Source organism: Stegostoma tigrinum, chromosome 4, assembly GCF_030684315.1.
Source record: "Stegostoma tigrinum isolate sSteTig4 chromosome 4, sSteTig4.hap1, whole genome shotgun sequence".
NCBI lineage: Eukaryota > Metazoa > Chordata > Chondrichthyes > Orectolobiformes > Stegostomatidae > Stegostoma > Stegostoma tigrinum.
Window position 1 is genome coordinate 52,057,576 of NC_081357.1, and position 22,750 is coordinate 52,080,325.

The window sequence follows — 22,750 nt, forward strand, 5'->3', positions numbered from 1 at the left end:
CAATGTGGCACCATTATTCAGAAGGGTACAAGAGATAAACCAGGAAACTACAAGGTGGTCTAACCTTGGTGGTGGGGAGTCTATTAAAAACAATTCTGAGGGACAGAATAAATTTGCATTTGGAGAGACAGGGATGAATCAGGAACAGTCAGCATGATTTTGTTAAGGGGAAGTCACACCTTATCAACTTGGTTGAACTTTTCAAAGAAATAACCAGGTGTGAAGATGAGGGCAATGCATTTGGCGTAGTCCTCAGGAAGGCCTTTGGTAAGGTCATGCATGGGAGGCTGGTAATAGAGGTGAGAGCCCAAGAGATCCAAGAAAAATTGACAAGTTGGATCCACAACTGGCTAAGTGGCTGCATGCAGAGAGTGATAGTTGAGGAACATTTTTCAGACTGGATGTCTGCGTCCAGTGGGCTCCCACAGGGAGCCCTACCTGTTTATGTTTTATGCAAATTAGATCTGAGTGTAGGACAGTTGATCAGTAAGTTTGCAGATGTGTTAAATAGTCAGGAGTGTAGGCCTCATCTACAAGAGGATAGAGACGGGCTTCACAGATGGGCTGATCGGTGAAAAATGAAATTCAATTCAGATAAACGTTAGGTGATGCACTTGGGCAGGACAAAGGCGGCAAAGGAATACATGAGGAATAGTAGGACCCTAGGAAGTGTTGAGAGTCAGAGGCACTTTGGTGTACATGCCCACCTTAAGGTATCAGAACAAATGGATCAAACAGTCAAGAAGGAATATGGTAAACTTGCCTTAGAATCTAAGAAGGGAAGTTATTATTTATCAGTGCAGACTCAATAGCCTGAAGGGCCTTATGCTGGCCTGTGAATCTCTATGATTCAATGACTGTTTTAAAAGGAAGGCATTTTGGGACTTTGAGGTGCAAGTATGTGGAAGTAAGACAAATCCTCTTCAATGGTGAAAATTTGAAGCCACCATTTAAGGGCGAGAAGTTAGAAAGGATTTTATCAGCAAAGATTCTGATTTTTTTCATTCTTTCCACATTTTCTCATTTTTCTCACCATTGTTTTTGCCACATCAGCAAAGGAAAGTTCACGTCATGACCCACTTTTGGAAGGTCATCAAAGTCAACAGAGATCATTCTGATGTCAGGCAGAGGAGATTTTAATTACAGAGAAAGATTGCACAGGCACCAGTGTTCTTACCATTACTTTAGAGGAATAAGAAGGGCCCTTCAAAATTATGAAGTGTTCCTATCTGTCAAATAGTGAAGAGCTATTTCCAATGAAAGATGAGTCCATGACCAGAGTACATAAATTTGTGATTTCCAAAAATACAAAATATGAATGCATATGGAATTCCAATTATGCAGAGACAAGAACTGCAGATACTGCAGTCAGAGGTAATACAATGTGGAGTTGGAAGAACACATCAGGCCAGGCTGCATCAGAGGAGCAGGAAAGTTGATGTTTTGGTTCAGGACCCAGCTCCACACTGTTGTCTCTGATTATGCAGAGTATATGGAATGTTGTACTCCTACTTAAATCCATAACAGAACAACGTACATCTCCAAATTCTGGAAATTGAAATAATTGTAGGCATTATAGCCTTTGCAAAACTGGAACATTCTGTACGGCATATAAAGCCTTTTGGTGATTTTGCTGAATGCCCCAGTACTACAGCCATAGATTGGGAATCAGGTAAGTTGGGCAGCTGTCTGAAAAAGAAAAATACAATTGCCATAGTACTCTTGTTCATTATAATCCCTAATTCAATGCAAGCTTTTGTGAATGATTTCAATTGCCTATTTTGCTTTGTTGGAAATGTGCTTCAAACTTGACATGGCCACTGGAACAAGTCACTAGAGCAAGTGTGTTTTATTCATTGCAATGATGGATATTTCAAAATGTACTGTAACACCTATTATTAGCAATTTTATTAATCACTGAGCGTTTTTTTTTCCCTGTTATATGGTCTATAGTTTTTGTCTTTTCCCTTCTTTTTGTCACTTTTATCTTTTGCCAAATTCAATTTGATTTCCAAAAGAAAATATCAGAGTGGGTCTTACACCAAGAGATTTGGATTTCTGGATCTCTGTAGCCCTTGCTCTCACCCTCGCCTTCCTGAGCAAATAGCAGCTTAATTGTATGAGGGACTGGTTTGAGCCAGTCTTAAATGGGCATGTGCATTGTGTAACAAGGCCAGCCAGATGGACCTCATAATGAGATCCCTGACTGAGGCTGTTAATCTGGTCCAATCAGGGAGTCTTGGCTGACACATGTAAACAGGAGTGTCAGAGTTTCTGCTTACTCAGAGCTGGCTCTAAGGATCAGTGTCAGGAACACGCCATGTGGAAATAAAAGGTAATTTGGTGACAGGATATTGGCCTGTGTGGAGTTATTTTAGCGGCAACAACAGAAAAACACACTCTAGAAGGAATTTGCTCGCAACAGTCATCTTTGAGTTTAGATAAGCCTTTCTGCCATTATGCATCACTTGGCAAGCTTGGCTTGGTTGATCCACTGTTGAAGATTGGGCTCAGTAAGTGGGAAGAATGTGTTTGTTTTCCTAGGCAAATGACTTTGGGCAAATGAAAAACAACAAAATTCTCCTGACAGCTTGTGGATGTGTAGTTTTTCTTTTGGTTATTAGGAGTCTTAACTTTTTTCCAGGGTTGGGGAATGGAGGAGTAGAGGTATCAGTTTAAGATAAGAGGGGGGAAAAAATACATGTCAACCTGAGGAGCATTTTTTTTTTTAAAAAAGGGTAGTATGCTTATGCAATGAGCTGCCAGTGCAAATGGTTGAGGCAGTTACATTGACAACAAAACAGGCAATTGCAACCATTTACAAAAACTTGCATTGAATTAAGGATTGTAATGAACAAGAGTACTATGGCAATTTAAGAGGCATTTAGATGAATACACTGATAGGTAAGGTTTAGAAGGATATGAGCAAAGTGCAGGGAAATGGTGTTAGCACAGGTGGACCATTTGGTCAGCACTGACTGGTTTGGGCCAAAGGACCTGTCTCCATGCTGTGGGACTCTGACTCTATGCCAGAGTTGATGGATTTCATGAAGGAATATTACATCAAGCCCCTCTAATTCTGAGGCATAGCTGGTTTTCCTCAGCAATTCAAGAACCAGAGAAATCCGAATCAAGGTTTTTGACTCATAAGGTAACTGGCAGAAGCATGTGACTTTTGTTTAACTCTTAATGAGATGCTGAGACACCATTCGGTATGTGAGATTAACAACATAACCATGCAAAAGTGCCTACTAGCTGCAGCCCAAATGGATTTCAAACAGGTACTACAACTGGCTTCATTATTAGTAAATGAAACCAGTAAAGTGTGAGAGTTGCAGGGTATTCCAACGGACGTTCTTGCCAGACCAAGAGGGACGCTGCGTCAGCCTACAGTAAAATGGCAAAACATAGTCAAGTCTCAGCCAAATGATTAAACTTTTCTTCAGGATCCAGGCCTTTATAGCATTGTAGTTGCTGTTGGTATGCAGACTCAAAACAGTAAAACAGTCTCACTAGATATAAATTGAGTAAGAGGCCGGTATCCAGCAGAGTGCACACCCCTGGTTTGGAATAGTTAAATTGTTCAGCAACATCCAAAATCAGAACCATTCAAAAGTGTTGGGTTCAATGATCACCCATTTCTAATGGGAATCAATAACAGAACAGCTGTTCCAGTGATCACAGAATCAGACTTTAACAAAATTCACTCTGGACTCCAACCTTTGGTTTGCAGACCTTCCACAGACTGAGATCCTATACCTAGGAACCTTTACAGATTATGGGTACAACTTAAATTCTGGTCCCTTATGAGACACAGCTGGTTCAGTTACCACTGACTGCAGTAAAAGGCTCTGGCCTAGGCTTGATGGGGCAAAAATGGTTGAGAAAGATTCCTCTAAATTAGCTTTTGGTTTAGAAAATGTCTGCCTGAGTGGAGTCCAAATTAAATATCCAGAAGGTTTGGGGACTGTCAAAGGACCCAAGGCTACCTTGCACATTGACCAGGAAGCAACTCGATGATTCTGCAAGGCCCACCTCAGTACTGTGCCTTATGGGTAAATGTAGAGGTGGAAAATCACAACTGGAAAGCAGAATTATCAAACTAATTGACCTTGCAGACTGGTCAGCAAGTCATATCAATTGTGAAGCTCAATGAGTCAGTTTGCCTTTGTGGGGATTTTAAATAAATGATAAACTGTTTTTTTGCAGCTGGATAAACACCCAATCCCTTGCATAAGGAATTTATATGCAAAACTGACGGGTGGGTTGTCCTTCACAAAGCTGGATATGAGCCATGTATGCTTGCACTTGCAGTTAGATGAAGATTCCCAGACATATGGGTGTTAGTTGCAGCATAAGGATATGTGCCGATATAGGAGACTGCCATTTGGGGTACTGTCAACCTGTGCTATTTTTCAGCAGACGATATTTTACAAGGTCTACCCCAGGTCGTCATTTATCTAGATGGCATGCTCACAACAGTAAAGACCAATAAGGAGAGTGTGGACATAGTCCTTAGATGCTTCTCCTAAATAGACCTACATCTTTGAAGGGAAAAATGTGTATACCAGGCACTCCAAGTGATCTACCTCAGCTAAAGAGTTGACAGGACTGGGTTATATCCATTGGATGATAGTGAAGGTGATCAAAGGTGTCCTGCCTCTTGTCAGTACTGGAGCTTAGGTCTTTCCTTGGGCAGGTGAGCTATTACAGGAAGTTCATGTAGAACCTGGTCTCCATCCTGGCACCTTTGCATCAACTCTTTAAAAAATGATCAACCTTGGAAACTGTCACATTGCCAAGCCAAAGCCTTCAGGGAAGTGAAGAAACTGCTATCATCCTTTAAGGTGTTGGCACACTGACCCCATGCGAGATCTGGTACTGACATGCAATATCTGCCCAGATGGCATTCCCATAGTAATTAGCTCATAGGTGGTTCAATGGAGAGGAACACCCAATTGCACATGCATCCAGAACTTTGGCCAATGCAGAGCATAAATACACCCAGATAGAGAAGGTAGGTTTGGCAGTCATACTTGGAGTCAGAAAGTTCAACCAATACCATTTTGGACGTCAATTTGTAATAGTAACATACCATAAGCCAGGCAGCATGGTGGTTCAGTGGTTAGCACAGCGCCAGGAACCCAAGTTTGATTCCACCCTTGGGCAACTGTGTGTGTGTGTAGAATGTACACATTCTCGGTGTGTCTGTGTGGGTTTCCTCCGGGAGCTCTGGTTTCCTCCCACAGATGATGCGCAGGCCAGGTGGATTGGCCATGCTAAATTGCCCGTAGTGTTCAGGGAAGTGTAGATTAGGTGGGTTACAGGGGAATGGGTCTGGATGGGATGCTCAGAGGGGTGGTGTGGACTTATTGGGCCCAAGGGCCTGTTTCCACAGTGTAAGGATTCTATGATTCAAATCCCTGCTAGGTCTACTTAAGAGGACAAGGCAGTGCTGCCCATAGTTTCATACCAAATTCAGTAGTGGGCTCCAGTACTAAATGCATGTGATCACAAATCAGTACACCATCCGGGAGGCCAATTAGCAAATGTGGTTACACTGAGCTGCCTCCTGCTGGTAGGCACACATCTCCAGTGGCATATAAAGTTCAGGTCAGTCCTGAACAAACATGAGACCACATGAAAGCTGCAAACCGACAAAAGCTGTGAAAGGAAAAACATGCCTGGCTCCCTGACTGCCTTTCAGACTGTTCTCGCTGTCCCTCAAATGTTGAAGATACTTCAGAATCTGAGGTGTACGTGGAGGATGTCACTGCCATGACACCTTTTCCGCCTGAAGAGGAGAATGAATTTCTTCGAGATGCTCTAGGTGCACAAGGAGAGCCACTGTGCATTTACGTGCTACCCAAGCCAGAGTCGGAGGAACCTGAATAGTTGGTAATGTGCTACAGGAGAAGCTGGCCTATGTCTTTGGACTCAGAGTGGGAGGGATGTAGTGATTGTAACAGGGTCAGCCAGGTAGACATCTTAGAATAAGATCCCTGTTTGGGACTGTTAATCTGGTCCAGGCAGGGAGGCCTGGCTGACAGATATAAACAGGAGCGTCCGAGGTTCTGATCACTTCAAGAGTTGGCTCTGAGGGAGCTGGATCAGTATCAAGGACTCTCCATGTAAACACAGGGTGACTTGGTGATAGGATACCAGTCTCTAGAGCTATTCAACATTGTATTACCACAAACATTCCGTCAATTGTTAACTCTTCTAAAAGAAACCATCATAAAATATTTTAAGTTGCACTTAATTAACTTACCACAAGGGGTCATGAATGTATTAAAAATGCCAAAAATGAGTAATTTTAGAAAAAGTAGGGGCGAGAAAACAGTAAACTAAAATTTATCCATCAGGTCTTTTCACTTAGAATAGTTGTAGGCCCTTCAGTGAAAAGGAGATTCTGGAAGATTACTTTTGGTGGTTTTTTGTTTGGTTTCTGTGGAGCTGAGGTTGCAGAGGCAATGGAAAATTCCAAATGTGAACATATTAAAATATCAAGTCTGAATCTGAGATAACACTGTGTGGAGACAGATAACAGGAACTGCCGATGCTGGAGAATCTGAGATAACAAGGTGTAGAGCCTGATGAACGCAGCAGGCCAAGCAGCATCAGAGGAGCAGGAAAGCTAATGTTTCAGATCTAGACCCTTCTTCAGAAAATCTCCAAATGCCACATTTCTTTAATTAAGCCAGGAGCTACACCCGTCAGGTATTTGCATTTCTTACTTTCTACCTTTTCCTATCCATTACCTTGTCTCAAAAACTGCAATCAGCTTGGATAACAGAAGAAGAGGGCCAAAGGCAATGAGGATGCTTCATCACTGTAAGGCACAGTCAGCACAGATACTCGCACTACAGTTCTGGGATAGCAGCAAAGAGAGCTGTGTGTAGTGAGGCACCATACAGGAGTACACTGCAGTCATGGCAAGGTGAGAAAAGTAAACCAAGCTGTCAGCTCACTTGAGTCTGAGGTTGTGTGTGATTTCTGCTGCACCGGAGTCAGGTGGTGGTATTGGTGCAGCCTATTCTATACATGAAATGTTCATGAGCCATCGATACGATTTTGGAACTTTAAGAGGCCTCGTAATCTTTACAAAAAAAAAGAGGCTACCAAGTCCTATTTTGTATCCTACTCGCCAGCAAGTGAGTAAATTCACTGACTTAGAGATAGTAGGAACTGCCGATGCTGGAGAATCTGAGATAACAAGGTGTGGAGCTGGATGAACACAGCAGGACAAGCAGCATCAGAGGAGCAGGAAATCTGACGTTTTGGGTCTAGACCCTTCAGATTTTCTTTTAACCACTTTGTAAATGTATTCCTGTTCTTGAAGCCATGCTGCTTCCACTGACATCTTCCACTCTTTCTTGTCACTGACCCCTAAGCAACTGTTTAGCAGGTCTCCAGCTCCTGGGGATGCAGGATCTCCCTCTTCCATTCTATCTCTGGTGCAGGAACTGAAAACATTGCTAATTGTGGTCTCCTGTGTTTAGGAATTGTTAATTGGGCATAGTGTGCTATGCAATAATTATATCAGTGTCTCCAATAGATTTTTAAAATCCTAGTACAAATACGCGTTGCAACTAAAAATCTCAGCAACGGGTACAATTCTATAACCTCAGTCTGACTTACAGACCTACAGGGTCACTCTCATATTACCGGAGGAGTATGCTTTTGTAGTCTGTTCTCAAATATTCTCTTTTCATTAAACATCTATTAGTTTTAGTATTAAAAATGACTGAACATCCAACATATTTGTCGTTAGAGAAAGACAATATCCCAGATTTCTACCAGTTTTGAGAAAGGGTCACTCAATGAAACATTAACTGATTTCTCTCCACAGATGCTATCAGACCTGTTGAGCTTTTCCAGTAATTATTGTTTCTGTATCCCAGATTCCTCCATTGCTTTTTTGAGTGGGTCATGTGATGGAAAGACCCACTGGAAGTGTGCCACAGTTGAGGAGGCATGGCCCTGGTAAAACTCACCCTTTATTCTAGACCATATGAAGGCATGAGAGAGAATTGGAATTGACAGGGAAATCTTAGTATGGTGCTGAGAACTGGACACAATTCTCTAGTTGAGGTAAACCCAGTGTTTTATACAGTTATCATATTTCACACACCATTAAACTACTGGCAATACAAAATGGCAGATTGGTTAGAACCTACAACATAAACAGACCAAATTACAAATTATATGTAAAACACTTGTAACTCTGAATTTACTGCAGAGGTTTAGATAAAATTCCATGCCTGTATTGTACATGAGCACGTTTGCACCTTGTTCTGAAATCCTGGAGTGATCTTCTCTATCTAAAACACGTAATTTCTGTTTTAAATCGCAACAAGTATGAACAACTTTGAATAATTATAGGGTCATATCATTAGAAGCTTTTACTATCTCATAAATCTAACTTGACTTGTTTATTTCATGATTCAACTTGCTCAAACAAACCAAAACATTCAACTTGAATGTGAATGCCTACCAGCAGTAAGCATATGATGTGATTTTTTTTTAGAACCATCACCAGATCAATAATGAGACCTTTCAAAAACTCTTTTAAATGCAGATTCCATACGGTCATCATTCCATGCCTCATTTTTTTTTTTACATGGTGCAGAAATAATTCAAAAGTTCACTATGCTTCCAGATCCTGACAAGATTTTAATTATAAAAAGACAATTTGTTAAACTAATGGTCAGTTTGCAAAGAACCTTTGAATTGTTTCATATTAGCCTGAGGTCCAGGCCTTTTAGACTACCACTGAGACTCAAATATAGAGTGTATCATTATTAGCAGGATAATCTCAGTTTGTGATGGTTCTCAACTGCTTTATAAAATTTGATGGGAACAAACAAATACAGTAAAAACTGACAATGCTGTAACTACCTTAGAAATCTTGTGGCATTTGTGGAGAAAGAAGCAAAATTAACATTTTGAATTGAATACAACTTCTTGAATAAGGTATAAATACAATTTGGTTTTATGCTGGTTGGTTGAAAGCAGAGGGGGGAGGAACAACAAAAGGGAGGTCTGGGACAGGGTTGATGGTAGCAGACATTAAATGACAAGCTATTACGGAACAAAAAGCATAGGTTGAGAAATAGCTGTAGCACACCAAAAAAAGGCCGACCTTTCTCACACCTGGACAACGTCAGTGAGGGAGAGTCAGTTGGGAAAATATAACAAGATTGGATAAACAAAATTCTCAGAGCAAAAACAGTTAGATATTTCATCGAAGGTTTGAACCATAAGATGAGAATTTTGCCTGTAAACTCTCTTGAAGCCTATTAATACGCATTTGCATTCATTAGTCCTTAAACCCATCTCATTTATGCACAATCTCTTATTCTCCCTTCCCACAGAAACTAAATGGCAACAATCTCAGACATGACAGTGCGGATATCTAATGGCTCCAGTTCACTGAAGGATTCCTCGAGCCTCCATTTGGACTGCAGCCTCCAACATCTGTGTACATTCTGTGGTTATTAACTAGCTGCTCAGCCCCAATGGATACTGTCATCAGGCATGCACTGGCCTTGCCACATCATCATGACACATCTCTAACTCACTAAGAGCACAGTTCTTCGCTTCAAATCTGTTCTTTGAAGCTCACTGACATGTTCCATTTTAAAGCTGCTCTAGGTCACTTGACATGCAGGGATAGCCAACCAACTCAATCATTAGACAGGGTATCCTCAGGGTTTTTGTTTGCCTCATGCTCAATCATTTCATGTCCACTTGGATGCTCTCAGTATCTCTGCTGCCTTTTTTACACTTTGCTCCCTTATTCAGAACTTAGAGGCTTGTAGAACTTCCACGTTGACTTGACCTTTAGCCCAAATAAAACCAGTCATGATTAGCATCATTCAAGGTAGTGGCCATGTCGCTGTCTGGTGCCATGCTATGTCAATGCCATACCGACAGCATCTGCCAGCAGCAAACACGGAATATGCTTCAACCGGCGATAGTAAGAACTGCAGATACTGGAGTCAGAGATGAAACAGTGTGGAGCTGGAAGAACACAGCAGGCCAGGCAACAGAGGAGCACGAAAGTTGATGTTTTGGTTCAGGACCCTTCTTCAGAAATGCTTTAACCAAATGGCTGGTGTCTCAAAATCCAGAGGAAGCAGTCCTCAGTCAAGGTTAGTGAGACTGCTGTCAGTCAAAGGGTGTCACAACAGTCAGTTGGGACAGCATCCAATCCCAGTCTTAGTTACAGTAAGACAGCCACTTTAGGCTGTCAGGGCTGTGATCCCTGATTAGGCCTGCAGGTCTATTTTGGGGATCAGTGGTCAGTCATTTGGGGAACTGTACAGACATCAGCCAAAGATCTGGCCAATCATTGGGCCTGTTCTTGCAAGTTGGTCAGAAGATGAGCCATGGTCAATTCTGGGTAATGCTTACCAAATCAAGTGGTTATCAGGGACCACTGGTGTAGCAGGAAAGTTGGGGATCTTGATTCTGGCAATTGGAGATAGTGTGCTGGAAAGGATAAGGGGATATTGTAAAAGGAGGCAACTCAACATAAGGGTAGGAGATAACATTGCATTGGAGGATGAGGGCACAGGGGCAAAAGGTGTTTGACAGACGACCACCTGGGCAACAGTGAAGAATGGTGAGTAGCATGGCTAAGTTGTAGGCATGGGGCTCAATGGGGAGATTAAGTTGTAAATGAAAGAGATGGGTGGGAACACATTACTGACAGGATTCAGCAGGAAATGTAAAGGAGAAAGAAACAAAGGGTTGTAGGGGTCTTTGTTTACCATGTTGAGCCTGTTACGCTGTCAAGCTTGATCTGTTACCATCTATCCTCAATTGAATTGCAAACACTCAATGAAAATACTAAAGGACTGCAGCCATACCTGAACTGGGCAGAGTGAACAACTGTAAAGTTTGAGTTATAAGGAGAGGGTGGGACTTGTTTCCCCTGGAGCTCAGGAGAGTGAGGGATGACCTTTATAGAAGTTTATAAAAATCATGAAGGGCAAAGATAAGGTGAATAGGCAAGGTATTTTCCCCACAGTAGGGGAGTCCAGAACTTGACGGCATAGGTAGCTAGTGAGAGGGAAAAGATTTAAAAGGGGACTGAGGGGCAACTTTTTCACACAGAGGCTGGTGTGTATATGGAATGAGATGCCAGAGGAATTGGTAAAGGCTAGAATAATTATAATATTTGAAAGACATCTCAACAGGTACATGTACAGGAAAGGTTTGAGAAAAGACAACCAGAATTGTACAATACTCCATATGTGGCCTTAATAATGTCTTGTGCATAACATGATATTCTAACTCCTATAGTCAATTGTCTGAATGATGACAGCAAATGTGCTAAAGCCTTCTTCACCAGTCTGTCTACCTGTAACATCTCTTACAAAAAACTATGTACTTGCACCCCTAAGTCTGTTTGACAATACACTCTCAAACTTTGCAATTAATTGTGAGTCCTGCCCTGATTTGCCTTACCAAAATGCAACACCTCACATTTATCTGAATTAAGCTCGATCTGCCATTCCTTAGCCCGTTGGCCTAGTTGATCAAGATCCCATTGTACTCATAGATAAACCTCCTTCACTGTCCATTATAAACACCAATTTTAGTGTCGTCTGCAAACTTCCTAACCATGCCTCTTATATTCTCAGCCAAGATGACAAGCAAAAACGGACACAGCACCAATACTTGGGGCACACTGTTAGTCACAAGCTAGTCACAGGCATCCAGTCTGAGCAACAATCCTCTACCATCACCCTCTGTCTCCAACCATCAGGCCAATTTTGCATCCAATTGACTAGCTCATCCTCGATCTCATATGATCTAACCTTACTAACGAGTCTAACATGTGGTACATTGTAGAAGGCCTTGCTAAAATCCATGCAGACAAGACCTGCTGGTCTGCCTTCATCAATCATCTCTGTCACCTCTTCAAAAAATTCAATCAAGTCAGTGAGACACAATTTCCCATGCACAAAGCCTTGCTGACTATCCCTAATCAGTCTTTGCCTTTTAAAATGCATGTATCTCCTGTATATCAGAATCCTCTCCACCTACCTTACTCCCCTCCACCACTTACATTAAGCTCACCAGTCTCTAGTTCTCTGGCTATTCCCTGCAGCCTTTCTGGGTACACTAATCATTCACGGACTGTAAGTTTGTTGTTACTCAATAAAAAAACAAGCAGTCCCTATTTGTTCCCAAAAGTGAATGCAAATATTTTCAGTTTGTTTTCACTTTGCTTTTGCTGTTGTTGAATACAAGTATCATGTTCAACTGTTTGAAGGCTTTCCAGCACATGATGCTTCCACATTGAACAATGAAAATATATTATGCAATGCTGGAATAGGGAAAGCATAGCACTCCCTTCGACAAGGTTTCAACAATGGTATGGGTAGTCTGTTTAGTTTGCTTCTTTTAAATGCCATTGTCACTGCAACTAATATTGCAAAGAAATATGTCTAGTACTACCAGTGGGTGCTCAGAAACTGTTCTTTGTCATTTCTCTCTCAAGGCGTATAGCGTGGAGGCATATTCATCGCTGGTAATGATTGACCTGGTGCACAGTTGGGTGTCAAATTTGGCATTGAGAGTCTCAGAAGGTCCAAGAGTGGTAGGTACTACAACCACTGGTGAACATGATAGTGAGCACTGTGCTGTGGAGCATTGTGCATCCATGATGAGGTAAGCAGCAAAGAATTGTCTGCAATAACACATTAAAGCTCATAAAGGAAAAACTACAGAAAATTCCCCTAAATTGACATTTAGCTGCCTTGGGTAAAGTTGAGCCCAAAGCATGAGAATCAATGACTTGATAATGAACAGCTCTGTCCAAAAGCAAAAACACGATAAAAATTTAAGATTGGAACATGGCCAAAAAATAAATCTAAAAAAAAAAATCAATAAACAAGACCAAGCTCAGGATCCGAGACCGTTGAGCTTATCTGGAATTTAGTAGTTGTACAGTGCATAAATGAAGATAGAACTTAGACTGAACTTAACGGGAGCTGCAGCAGGGCAAGGACAAAACTGCGGCCATGACAGCTAAGTGATGACCTAAAATGACAAGAGTCCAGAAGCCTGAACCATGCTTGTGCATTGAGTAGACATGTTTTGTGTGAAAGCCAAATATGTTGTTTTTTTTTTAAAATTCACTCATGGGACAAGGGCAACACTGGCCAGGTCAGCATTTATTGGTCATCCATTGTCACCTTCTCTAGGACAACCATGAGCTGCCTTCTTCCACTGCTGCAGTCCACATGCCGAGGATTCACTGCAATGCCCCGAGGGAAGGAATTCCACCACAATCCTGATTTGGGCCTTGTAGATAATAGACTGGCTGTGGGAATCAAGAGATGAATTATCTACCACTGTATTTCTAGTGTGATGAGACTATGACTATAAGAGGTGTATTTTGCCCTTTCTTTTAAATGGACAGAGTTTGAGGCAGAGATGTAAAGCAGTCTATTCCATGGGAACAAAGTCAACAGCTTTTGAGACCTTGGGATTTTTTTTTAAAAAGTTGGAGCAATAGAAGCAGTATGACCATATACGGTCAAGCTCCCACAGAACTAGGATTTTAGTTTAACTTTCATTAATTGTTGAGACTTGGAAGCTGCTTTGCATGCCCCCTTGCCACAGCAAAATGCTCGAGTTCTCTCTCTCTCTGCCAGAGCTTTCTCTTGATGTTCTTTCCTCCTCAACTGTGGAACTGCATCTAAGACCATCTATTTTACTGAATTTGCCCTTTTCCAAACATACGTTTTGGGAGGTTACTATTTTGGAACAGCTAATCAGTAATTAACACATTATCTTGTTAATTATTTCGATAGAGTTACAGTTAAGCTAGTTTTTTTTTAAAAAGATTTTTTTTTGTCTGCATTTTGATGGTAATATAACAATAAAGCATGTTTTGCTTCAAGCCTGATGGTTTGACCAATTGAATCGCATCCAGAATGCTTTTCACTTGCTGTAAAAATAAGAGAATGTTGGGGTCTAGGCTATCTTCTTAAAATATTTTGAGGGGTTTGGTCTGGTCTATACCACTAGCCTCCAGCCGACCCCCGTAGCCACTATGTTTATGTGGCAAGTCCTGTTGAATTTCTGGTCAATGGTAACCACAAGGATGTTGATAAAGGTGGATCCAATAATGGTAACATCAGTGAATGTCAAGGACAGAGGTTAGATTGTCTCTTGTTGGAGTTTGACATTGTGGGGCATGAATGTCACCTGTCAGCCCAAATCTGGATTTTGCCAAAATTTGTCATATTTAAACAACGGGCTGCTTCAAGATCTCAGGAGTCACAAATAATGTGTAACATTGTGCAATCATCATCGAACATCCCCTCTTCTGACCGTATGATGGAGGAAGATCATTGATGAAGTAATTGAAGATGGTTGGGCTTAGGACACTACCCTGAGGAACTCTTGTGGAGATGTCCTGGAGCTAGAATGACTGACCTTCAGCCATCTTTCAACTAGTGGCCAGTTTTCCCCCTCGAATCCCATTGATTCCATGTTTGCTATGGCTCCTTAATGCCTCACTCGTTTGAACGCAACCTTGGCGTCAAGGGCTGTCGCTCTCACCTCACTATTGGAATTCAGCACTTTTGTCCACTTATGAAACAAGGCTGTAAGGGTGTCAGGAGCTGAGTGGCCCTGGCAGAATACAAATTGGACATCACTGAGCAGGTCATTGCTGAGTAAGTTCTGCTTTACAGCACTGTTGATGACACCTTCCATCAGTTTTCTGATGTTTGAGAGCAGACTGATGAGACAGTAATTGGCTAGGTTGGATTTGTCCAGCTTTGTGTGTACAGGACATGCATAGGCAATTTTCCATATTGTCAAGTAGATGCCAGCATTGTAGCTATACGGGAAGATCTTGGCTAGGGGAGCGGCAAGTTCTGGAGGACAAGTCTTCATTACTATTGCTGGAATATAATCAGAGCCCGGAGCCTTTATAGCATCCGGTGTCTCCAGTATTTCTTGATATCACATGGAGTGAATTGAATTGGCTCAAGACTGGTATCTGTGATACAGAGGACCACCAGGAGGAGGATAAGATTAATCATCCATTCGGCATATCTGGCTGAAGACTGCTGTAAATGTTTCAGATTTATCTTTTGCACTTATGTCTGGGATCTTCCATCATTGAGGATATAGTGTTGAGCCGCCTCCTTAATTGTCCACCAGCATTCATGACGGACAAGGCCAGGCTACAGAGCTTAAATCTGATCCATTGATTATGGAATCACGTAGCTCTCTCTATCAGTTGCTGCATATGCCATTTGGCATGCAAATAGTACTAAAAGCAGAATATGGAGAACTAGAAGGAAAGCTGAAAATGTAGGACCCCAAAAGGTAGGACTACTACCAGTGCCATGAGCTAGTCAGAGTAGAAACAGCAAGATATACAGGATGAACACATAGCTGAAAAGATGGTGTGAGAGAGGGAGGGTTGCAAATTTATGGAGTATTGGGACCAGGGGAGGTTGGACCTATACAAACTGGATGGGTTTCAACTGGGCAGGACCAAGACTGATGGCCTCGGCGGGGATACTTGGGGGAGTGATTGATGAGGGATTCAACTGGTGTGGCAGGGGGATGGGAACCAGAGGAGTAGGGCAGTAAATCCAGAAAATGAGGGAGAAGTAGAAACCAAGGCAAACATAACTAAAGAACAAGAACAGGCAGGAAGTGCTGCTGAAAAAGGCAGTGGAGGTGGTTTGAAATGCATGTGTTTCAATGTAAGAAGTACCATAGGCAAGGTCGATGAACTTAGACCTTTGGTTAAAACTTGGAACTATGGCATTATTGCGATCATGGGGATTTGGCTGAAAGAGGGACAGGGCTGGCATCTGAACATCCCAGAAATGAGATGTTTCAGGTGTGATAGAAGGGGATGTGAAAGGGATGCTGGAGTTGTATTACTGATAAAGGAGTATCTCATCTGTACTGAGGGAGGATACATCAGAGGACTCATGCAGCAGGCAATATGGGTAGAACTCAGGAAAAGGAAAGGTGAAATCACAGTGCTGGGGGTATACTATAGGCCTCCCAACTGCTAGTGGGAAATAGAGGACAGAATATGCAGACAGATTTTGGAAAGTTGTAAAACATCAGTGTTGTTGTGGTGGATGATTTTAACTTCCCCTATGTTGGATGGGCTCGTGCTAAGGGTTTGGTTGGGGCAAAATTTTTAAGGACCATTCAGGAGGGTTTCTTGACAATATTTAAACAGTATAACCAGAGAAGGTGTTATACTGATTATCACAGTGTGGAGCTGGAGGAACACAGCAGGCCAGGCATCATCAGAGGAGCAGGAAAGTTGACGGTTCGGGTCAGGACCCACTTCCGAAGAAGGGTCCCGACCCAAAAAATTAGCTTTCCTGCTCCTCTGCTGCCTGGCCTGCTGTGTTCCTCCAGCTCCACACTATATTGTCTCTGACTCCAACATTGACAGTTCTTACTATCTCTGAAGGGGTTACACTGGACCTGGTTTTGGGAAATGAACCCAGCCAGGTGAGTGAAGTTTAAATGGGGAAGCATTTTGGGAGTAGTGATCACAATACCATAAATTTTAAGATAGTCAGAGAAAGGGATAATAGCTGTGTTTGGGTGAAGGTTTTATTTTGGGTGTGGGGGAGGCAAAGTACACAGCATTAAGCAGGAGCTGGAGAATTTTGATTGGAGGCAGCTGTTTGATGGTAAATCCACATTGGACAGAGTATTTCAAATGGCAGCTGATAAGCATTCAGGAGTGGCACGTTCCTGTGAGAATGAAGGATAAGTATGGCAAGTTGCATGAACCTTGGTCAATCAGGGATGTTATGACTTTCGTCAAAAAGAAAAAGCAAGCATACGCAAGGGCTGGGAGGATGGGACCTGAAGAAGCCCTTGAAGTATATAAACGAAAGTAGGAAAGAACTTTAACAAGGAATTAAAAGGGCTAAAATGGGTCATGAGAAGTTGTTAGCAAACTTGAGGCTTCTTATACATATATAAAAAGCAAGAGGGCAGCCAAGGAAAGGGTTAGCCCACTCAAGGACAAATGACAGAATCTATATGTGAGCCAGAAAAGATAGGTGAGGTTCTAAGCTTTGTCACTATTCACCAAAGAGAAGGAATTGCAAGAGGATAATCTCAGACGGGAGTGTCAAATTTCTAAGCCAAATTGCTATTGAAAAGAAAGAAGTGTTGTGAGTCATTAAAAGTATTGAGGTAGCTAAGTTCCTGGGTCCTGATCAGATCTATCCCAGAATATTATGGAAGGCAAGAAAACAAATTGCTGGAGCATTGTACCCTCTTTGACCACAGCGGAGGTTCCAGAGGACTGGGGAATAGCCAATGTTGTTAAGAAGGGTACAGGGATAATCCAGGAAATTACAGGCCTGTGAGTCTCACATTAGTGATGGGGAAATTATTGGAAACGATTCTCAGGGACAAGATCTATATGCAATTAGAAGCAAATGAACTGATGAGCAATAGACAGCATGGTTTTGTATGTGGGGGAGGGGGAGGAACGCGGTTGTGCCATGCTAACTTCGTCACCATCTCAAAATACTTGATCAAGATGGTTGAACGAAAAGCAGTTGATGTTGTCTACATGGACTTCAGTAAAACATTTGACAAGGTCCAACTTGGCAAACTGGTACAACTGTTAACATCACATGGTATCAAGGGTGAGCTCGCAAGATGGATACAGGACTGACTTAGTCATAGAAGACAGAGGGTAACTGTGGAAATATGCTTTTTGGAATGGAGGTATGTGACTAGTGGTGCTCTACAGGGATCAGTGCTGCAACCTCTGCACTTCATGGTCTACATAAATTAATTGATTTGGAAGAAAATGTGGCTGGGCCAACTAGTAAATTTGCAGATGATACAACGATTGGAATTGCTGATAGTGAGGAAGGTTATCGGAGGATACAGCAGGACATAGATCAGTTGGAGCCATGGGCAGAAAAATGGCAAATGGAGTTTAATCTGGTAAACATGAGGTGATGCATTTTCGAAGGTCAAGTACAGATGGAAATTATACAGTGAATGACAGAACCCTTTGGATTGTTAACATGCAGAGGGATCTGGGTGTACAAGTCCACAGATCACTGCAAGTGGCAGTGCTGGTAGAGAAGGCAGTTTAAAAAAAAAGGCTAATGGCATGCTTGCCTTCATTGGAAAGGGCACAGAGTGTAAAAACAGGCAAGTTATGCTGCAACTTTATAGAACTTTTAGTTAGGCCACACCCAGAATATTGTGTATAGTTCTGGTCACCACACACTACCAGAAGAATGTAAAAGCTTTGGACAGGGCACAGAAGAGGTTTATCAGGATGTTGCCTGTTATGGGGGATTTTAGCTATGAAGAAAGGTTGGATAGACTGGGTTTGTTTTCATTGGAACACAGGAGATTGACAGCAAACTATTAGAAGTTTAAAAGATTGTGAATGGCATGGATAGTGTGGAAAATATGAGGTTCTTTTCTAGGGTGGAGGGTTTAATTACTAGGGGATACAGGTTCAAAATGCAGGGGGTGTGCAACTTAAGAGATGTGTGGGCTGTGTTTGTCACACAAAGGGTGTCGATTGTCTGAAATGTGCTTCCGGTGGTGGTGGTGGAAGCAGATAATAGCAGCATTCAAGAAACACCTGGATGAATACGTAAATAGGATGGGAATAGCAGGATACGGACTCTGGAAGTGAATACAGTTTTAGTATGGAAGGGCAAACTGTGTAAGCAAAGGCTTGGAGAGCTAAAGGGCCTTTTCTTGTCATACTGTTTTTTGGGATCTTTGTTCTTAGTTAGATAGCTTCACCAAGTTGACACTTTTTTAGGCATGCTGGTGCTGCTCCTGGCATGCCCTTCTCCACTCTCCATTGAGCCAGGGTTGTTTCCCTGGCTTGATGGTAATGGGAGAGAGCGAGAGAGAGAGAGCGAGAGAGACAGAGAGAGAGCGAAAGAGCGAAAGAGCGAGACAGACAGAGAGACAGACAGAGAGACAGACAGAGAGACAGACAGAGAGACAGACAGAGAGACAGAGAGACAGACAGACAGAGAGACAGACAGAGAGACAGACAGAGAGACAGACAGAGAGACAGACAGACAGAGAGACAGACAGACAGAGAGACAGAGAGACAGAGAGACAGAGAGACAGAGAGAGAGAGAGAGAGAGATGCGCCAGGTCACAATATTGCAGATTGTGTACAATGATCACTCTTCCGGATACGGTCATGGACAGATGCACCTGCAGCAGACAGATTGATGAGAATGAGGTCAAGCATGTTAACCCTTTTGCTGGTTCCCACACCAGCTGAATACCCAATTTAGCAGCTGTAACCTTTAGGGCCCAACCAACTCTACCAGTAGTGGGGCCACTGATCCATGCTTGGTGATGGACATTGAAACCCCCATCCAGAGTACATCTTGTATATCCTTGACACTCTTTATGCTTCCTCCCAAGTGTTGTTCAACACAGGAGAGTACGGATTTATCAACCAAGGGAGGACGGTTGTGGTATTCAACCGGAGGTTTCCTTTGCCTTTGTTTAAACTTGTGTCATGAGACTTTGTGGGGTCTGGAGTCAATGCTGAGGATACTCAGAGCAACTCTCTCCTGATTGTATACTGCTGTTCCACCACTTCAGCAGGGTATGTCCTGCCAGTGGGACAGGACATATCCAGGGACGGTAATGGCAATGTCTTGAATATTGCATGAAACTATCAGTTTGATTATGTCAGATCGATGCATGACTAGTCTGAGAGACAGCTCTCCCAATTTTGGTATTGAAACCAGGTGAGGATGGCAGATTTCCTTTTATTAAGTATATTAGTGAACACGACAATGTAGAGGTGACTGCATTAAGTGTATTCAGTATACCAAATTACAAAAAAAAAGTAAATCACTCCCTTAACTGAAATGGCTGTTGGGTCCTTGAACAGAGAAGACAAAAGGTGGAAAAGAAGTTATATCTCCTATAATGGAACAGAAAGGAGCTGTGAGAAGGCAATGAAGTGTTGAAGGTGACTGAGCAGCATTAAGATGTTGTAAGACCCTTTAGAGTGCCAAAAGCGGAGGAGTTGAGAAGAGGTATTTTGTGTTGGCATCATGCTGGAAATGGCAGAAATGGTGGTGGACGATCCTCAATGTAGATGCCAGTGAGGCGAAAAGGGAAGACAAAAGGAAACTTGGCACTGTTTTTGGAGAGAAGGGTGATGGCAGAAGTGTGGAACAATGAGTCAGTTATAGTTGAGGACATCTCAGCCTCAGTGAGGAAAAATTCTTTGTTTAGCAAAAGGGAAAACTTGGAAATTACATGATCAGAAACACAACAGAGATACTTTCTCCTAGTTCGTTGTCATTGCAACCTTGCCATTTTGCCACCTCCTGTATGTCATCACCAAACACCTCTTCACCTCCACTTCATAGTCACGTTCTTAATTCACATTTATATTCCATTTCATGCAATATTGTCATAAACATGCACTCACCATATTGGACATTAACTCTCTTTATCTCTCCACAGACGCTTTCAGACCTGAGAATTTGCAGCTTTCTTTTTGTTTTTTTTTAAAAATCCTTTCATCATCTGAAAGAATTATTTTAACCAGTGAATGCAAACTACAGATTATGGAAAGCGAGTGAAACTCAGAGTCTGAAATTGTTATGGCTCATTTCCTCACACATTGCAATGAGTGTTTGATACATTATTTGAACACAATTGGCTCAGGGAAATACTCATAACATAGCAAGGAGTTACAATTTCCTGTGAAACACCATTCCAATTGAGCTAAACGTATGTTTCCTTATTACAAACTTCCCATTTATTAGTTTTAAATGAACTAATTCCCAACAAGGAGTCAACTGAATAATGATGATTTTATCCTTAAAGCAAACAATCTGTACCTGGCCTGTATATGCAAAATCGAGAGCTTGTTTCAGACCCAGGCTGGTCACTCCATGTAGGCTCACCTCTTCAGCTACACTCTCCACCATACAGAGGCTAAACATGGCCTGAAAACAAAAGTAAAATAAATCATCAAGGGTCAATTACATAGAATGTACAGGTAGGTATTGTAACTTCTATTATCACTTTGCACATTTTACATTCTTCAAATTTGTTCAATAAATATTGCAAAGAACTATGTGTACAAACTACTGACAGTGTTTAAAACAAGATTAAGAAATAGGTGAAGTGGGCTATTTGGTCCCTTAAGTAGTCCTGCCATTCAGTAAGACCACAGTGATGTATTTTCTCCATTTTTCTCCCGCCTCCCCACAGTTGTCACTCCCTTATACAAAGGAACAAAAATGTGTCCATCTCAGGATTGAATGTATTCAATGTCTGAGCCACGACTGTTCTCTTGCTTAAGAGCTTTATGAACTAATGATCCTCAGAAGAAATTTTGCTCAGTTTTGGCCCAATAATCAGAACATCCTTATTTTCAAATTGTTTCCCTGACTCTAGATTCTCCCAAAAAAACATTTGAGGGGTGAAATATTCCCATTTTTGCTCCTAAGTCTGGGAGTTGGATAGGGTAGGGTGGTGCATGTTAGGTACTGACCAACACACTACTGTTGAGAAAACACAACCAGTCATAATCAATCAGTTGATTGAGAGAGTTCCAGGCTTCTGGGTCCTATACAGCAATTAATGCCTGTTTCTCAGTACGTCCAGCAGTTAGAAGATAAACATTCCCATGTACAAATTTAGGAAGAAAAAAAAACTTATTTTGCTAGCATTTATTTACAATTCCTAATTGTCCAAGATATCGTGGGAGTGAGCTTCCTTCGTGAATGACTGCATTCCTTCATCATGGGGTTACCCACAGCTTTGCTAGGTAAGGAGTTCCAGGAATTAAGACCTAGCAACAATGAAGAAATGGCAATATAATTCTAGGTCAGGATGGTTATGTGACTTTGAGGTGAACTTGCTGCTAGTAATGTTCTCAAGTATTTCTAAACAGCAGAGGTCACAGGTTTGGAGGATGTTGTCGAAGGAGAGGTAATGAATTACTGCAATGTATAAGCTGCTGCTGTCGTACATAGACTGTGCATTTTTCAATCGTCAGCAAAGATCTTCCACTTCTGATCTAATGATGAAGCGAAGGTCATTGAAGTAGTAGTTGAAAATAGTTGTGACTACCCTGAAGTGCTCTTGCAGTGATGTTCTGGAAAGCAGAAGATTGACTTCCAACAGCCACAATCATCTTCCTTTGACAGGAGTATGTGCTCAACCAGCAGAACATAGAACTGTATAGCATAGTACAGGCCCTTGGGCCCACGATGTTGCACTGAACTTTTACCCTAATCCTAAGGTCCATCTAACCTCCAACCCTACCTTATAGTATCATCCATATGCCTATCTAATAGCAGTTTAAATGCCCCTAATGAGGTCGACTTCACTATCCTCTCTAGCAATGCATTCCACACCCCCACCACTCAGAGTAAAGAACCTACCTATGACGTCTCCCATATATCTACCTCCACTCGCTTTAAAACTATGCGCCCTCATAATAGCTACCTCCAACCTAGGAAAGAGTCTCTGGCTGTTCACTCTATCTATACTTCTGATCATTTTATACACCTCTATCAAGTCACCTCTCATCCTTCGTCATTCTAAAGAGAAGAGCCCTAGCTCTCTCAACCTTTGCTCCCTTGTATGGCCTTCCCTCTATTCCAGGCAACATCCTGGTAAATCTCCTCTGCACCTTTCCGAACTCTTCCATATCTTTCCTGTAATGAGGCAA

The 22,750-nt window shown here is 42.0% G+C and overlaps 1 protein-coding gene across 3 annotated transcripts in view; it reads right to left on the reverse strand.

The window, feature by feature from the left end:
- The window catches only part of klhl32 (kelch-like family member 32), a 276,189-nt gene that overhangs the window by 172,175 nt on the left and 81,264 nt on the right, over positions 1-22,750 (reverse strand). For all 3 annotated transcript variants that reach the window (XM_048532017.2, XM_048532016.2, XM_048532018.1), the window contains one exon: positions 20,907-21,014. In XM_048532017.2, the coding sequence (XP_048387974.1) occupies positions 20,907-21,014 (108 nt within the window). The remainder of the gene's footprint in view (positions 1-20,906; positions 21,015-22,750) is intronic.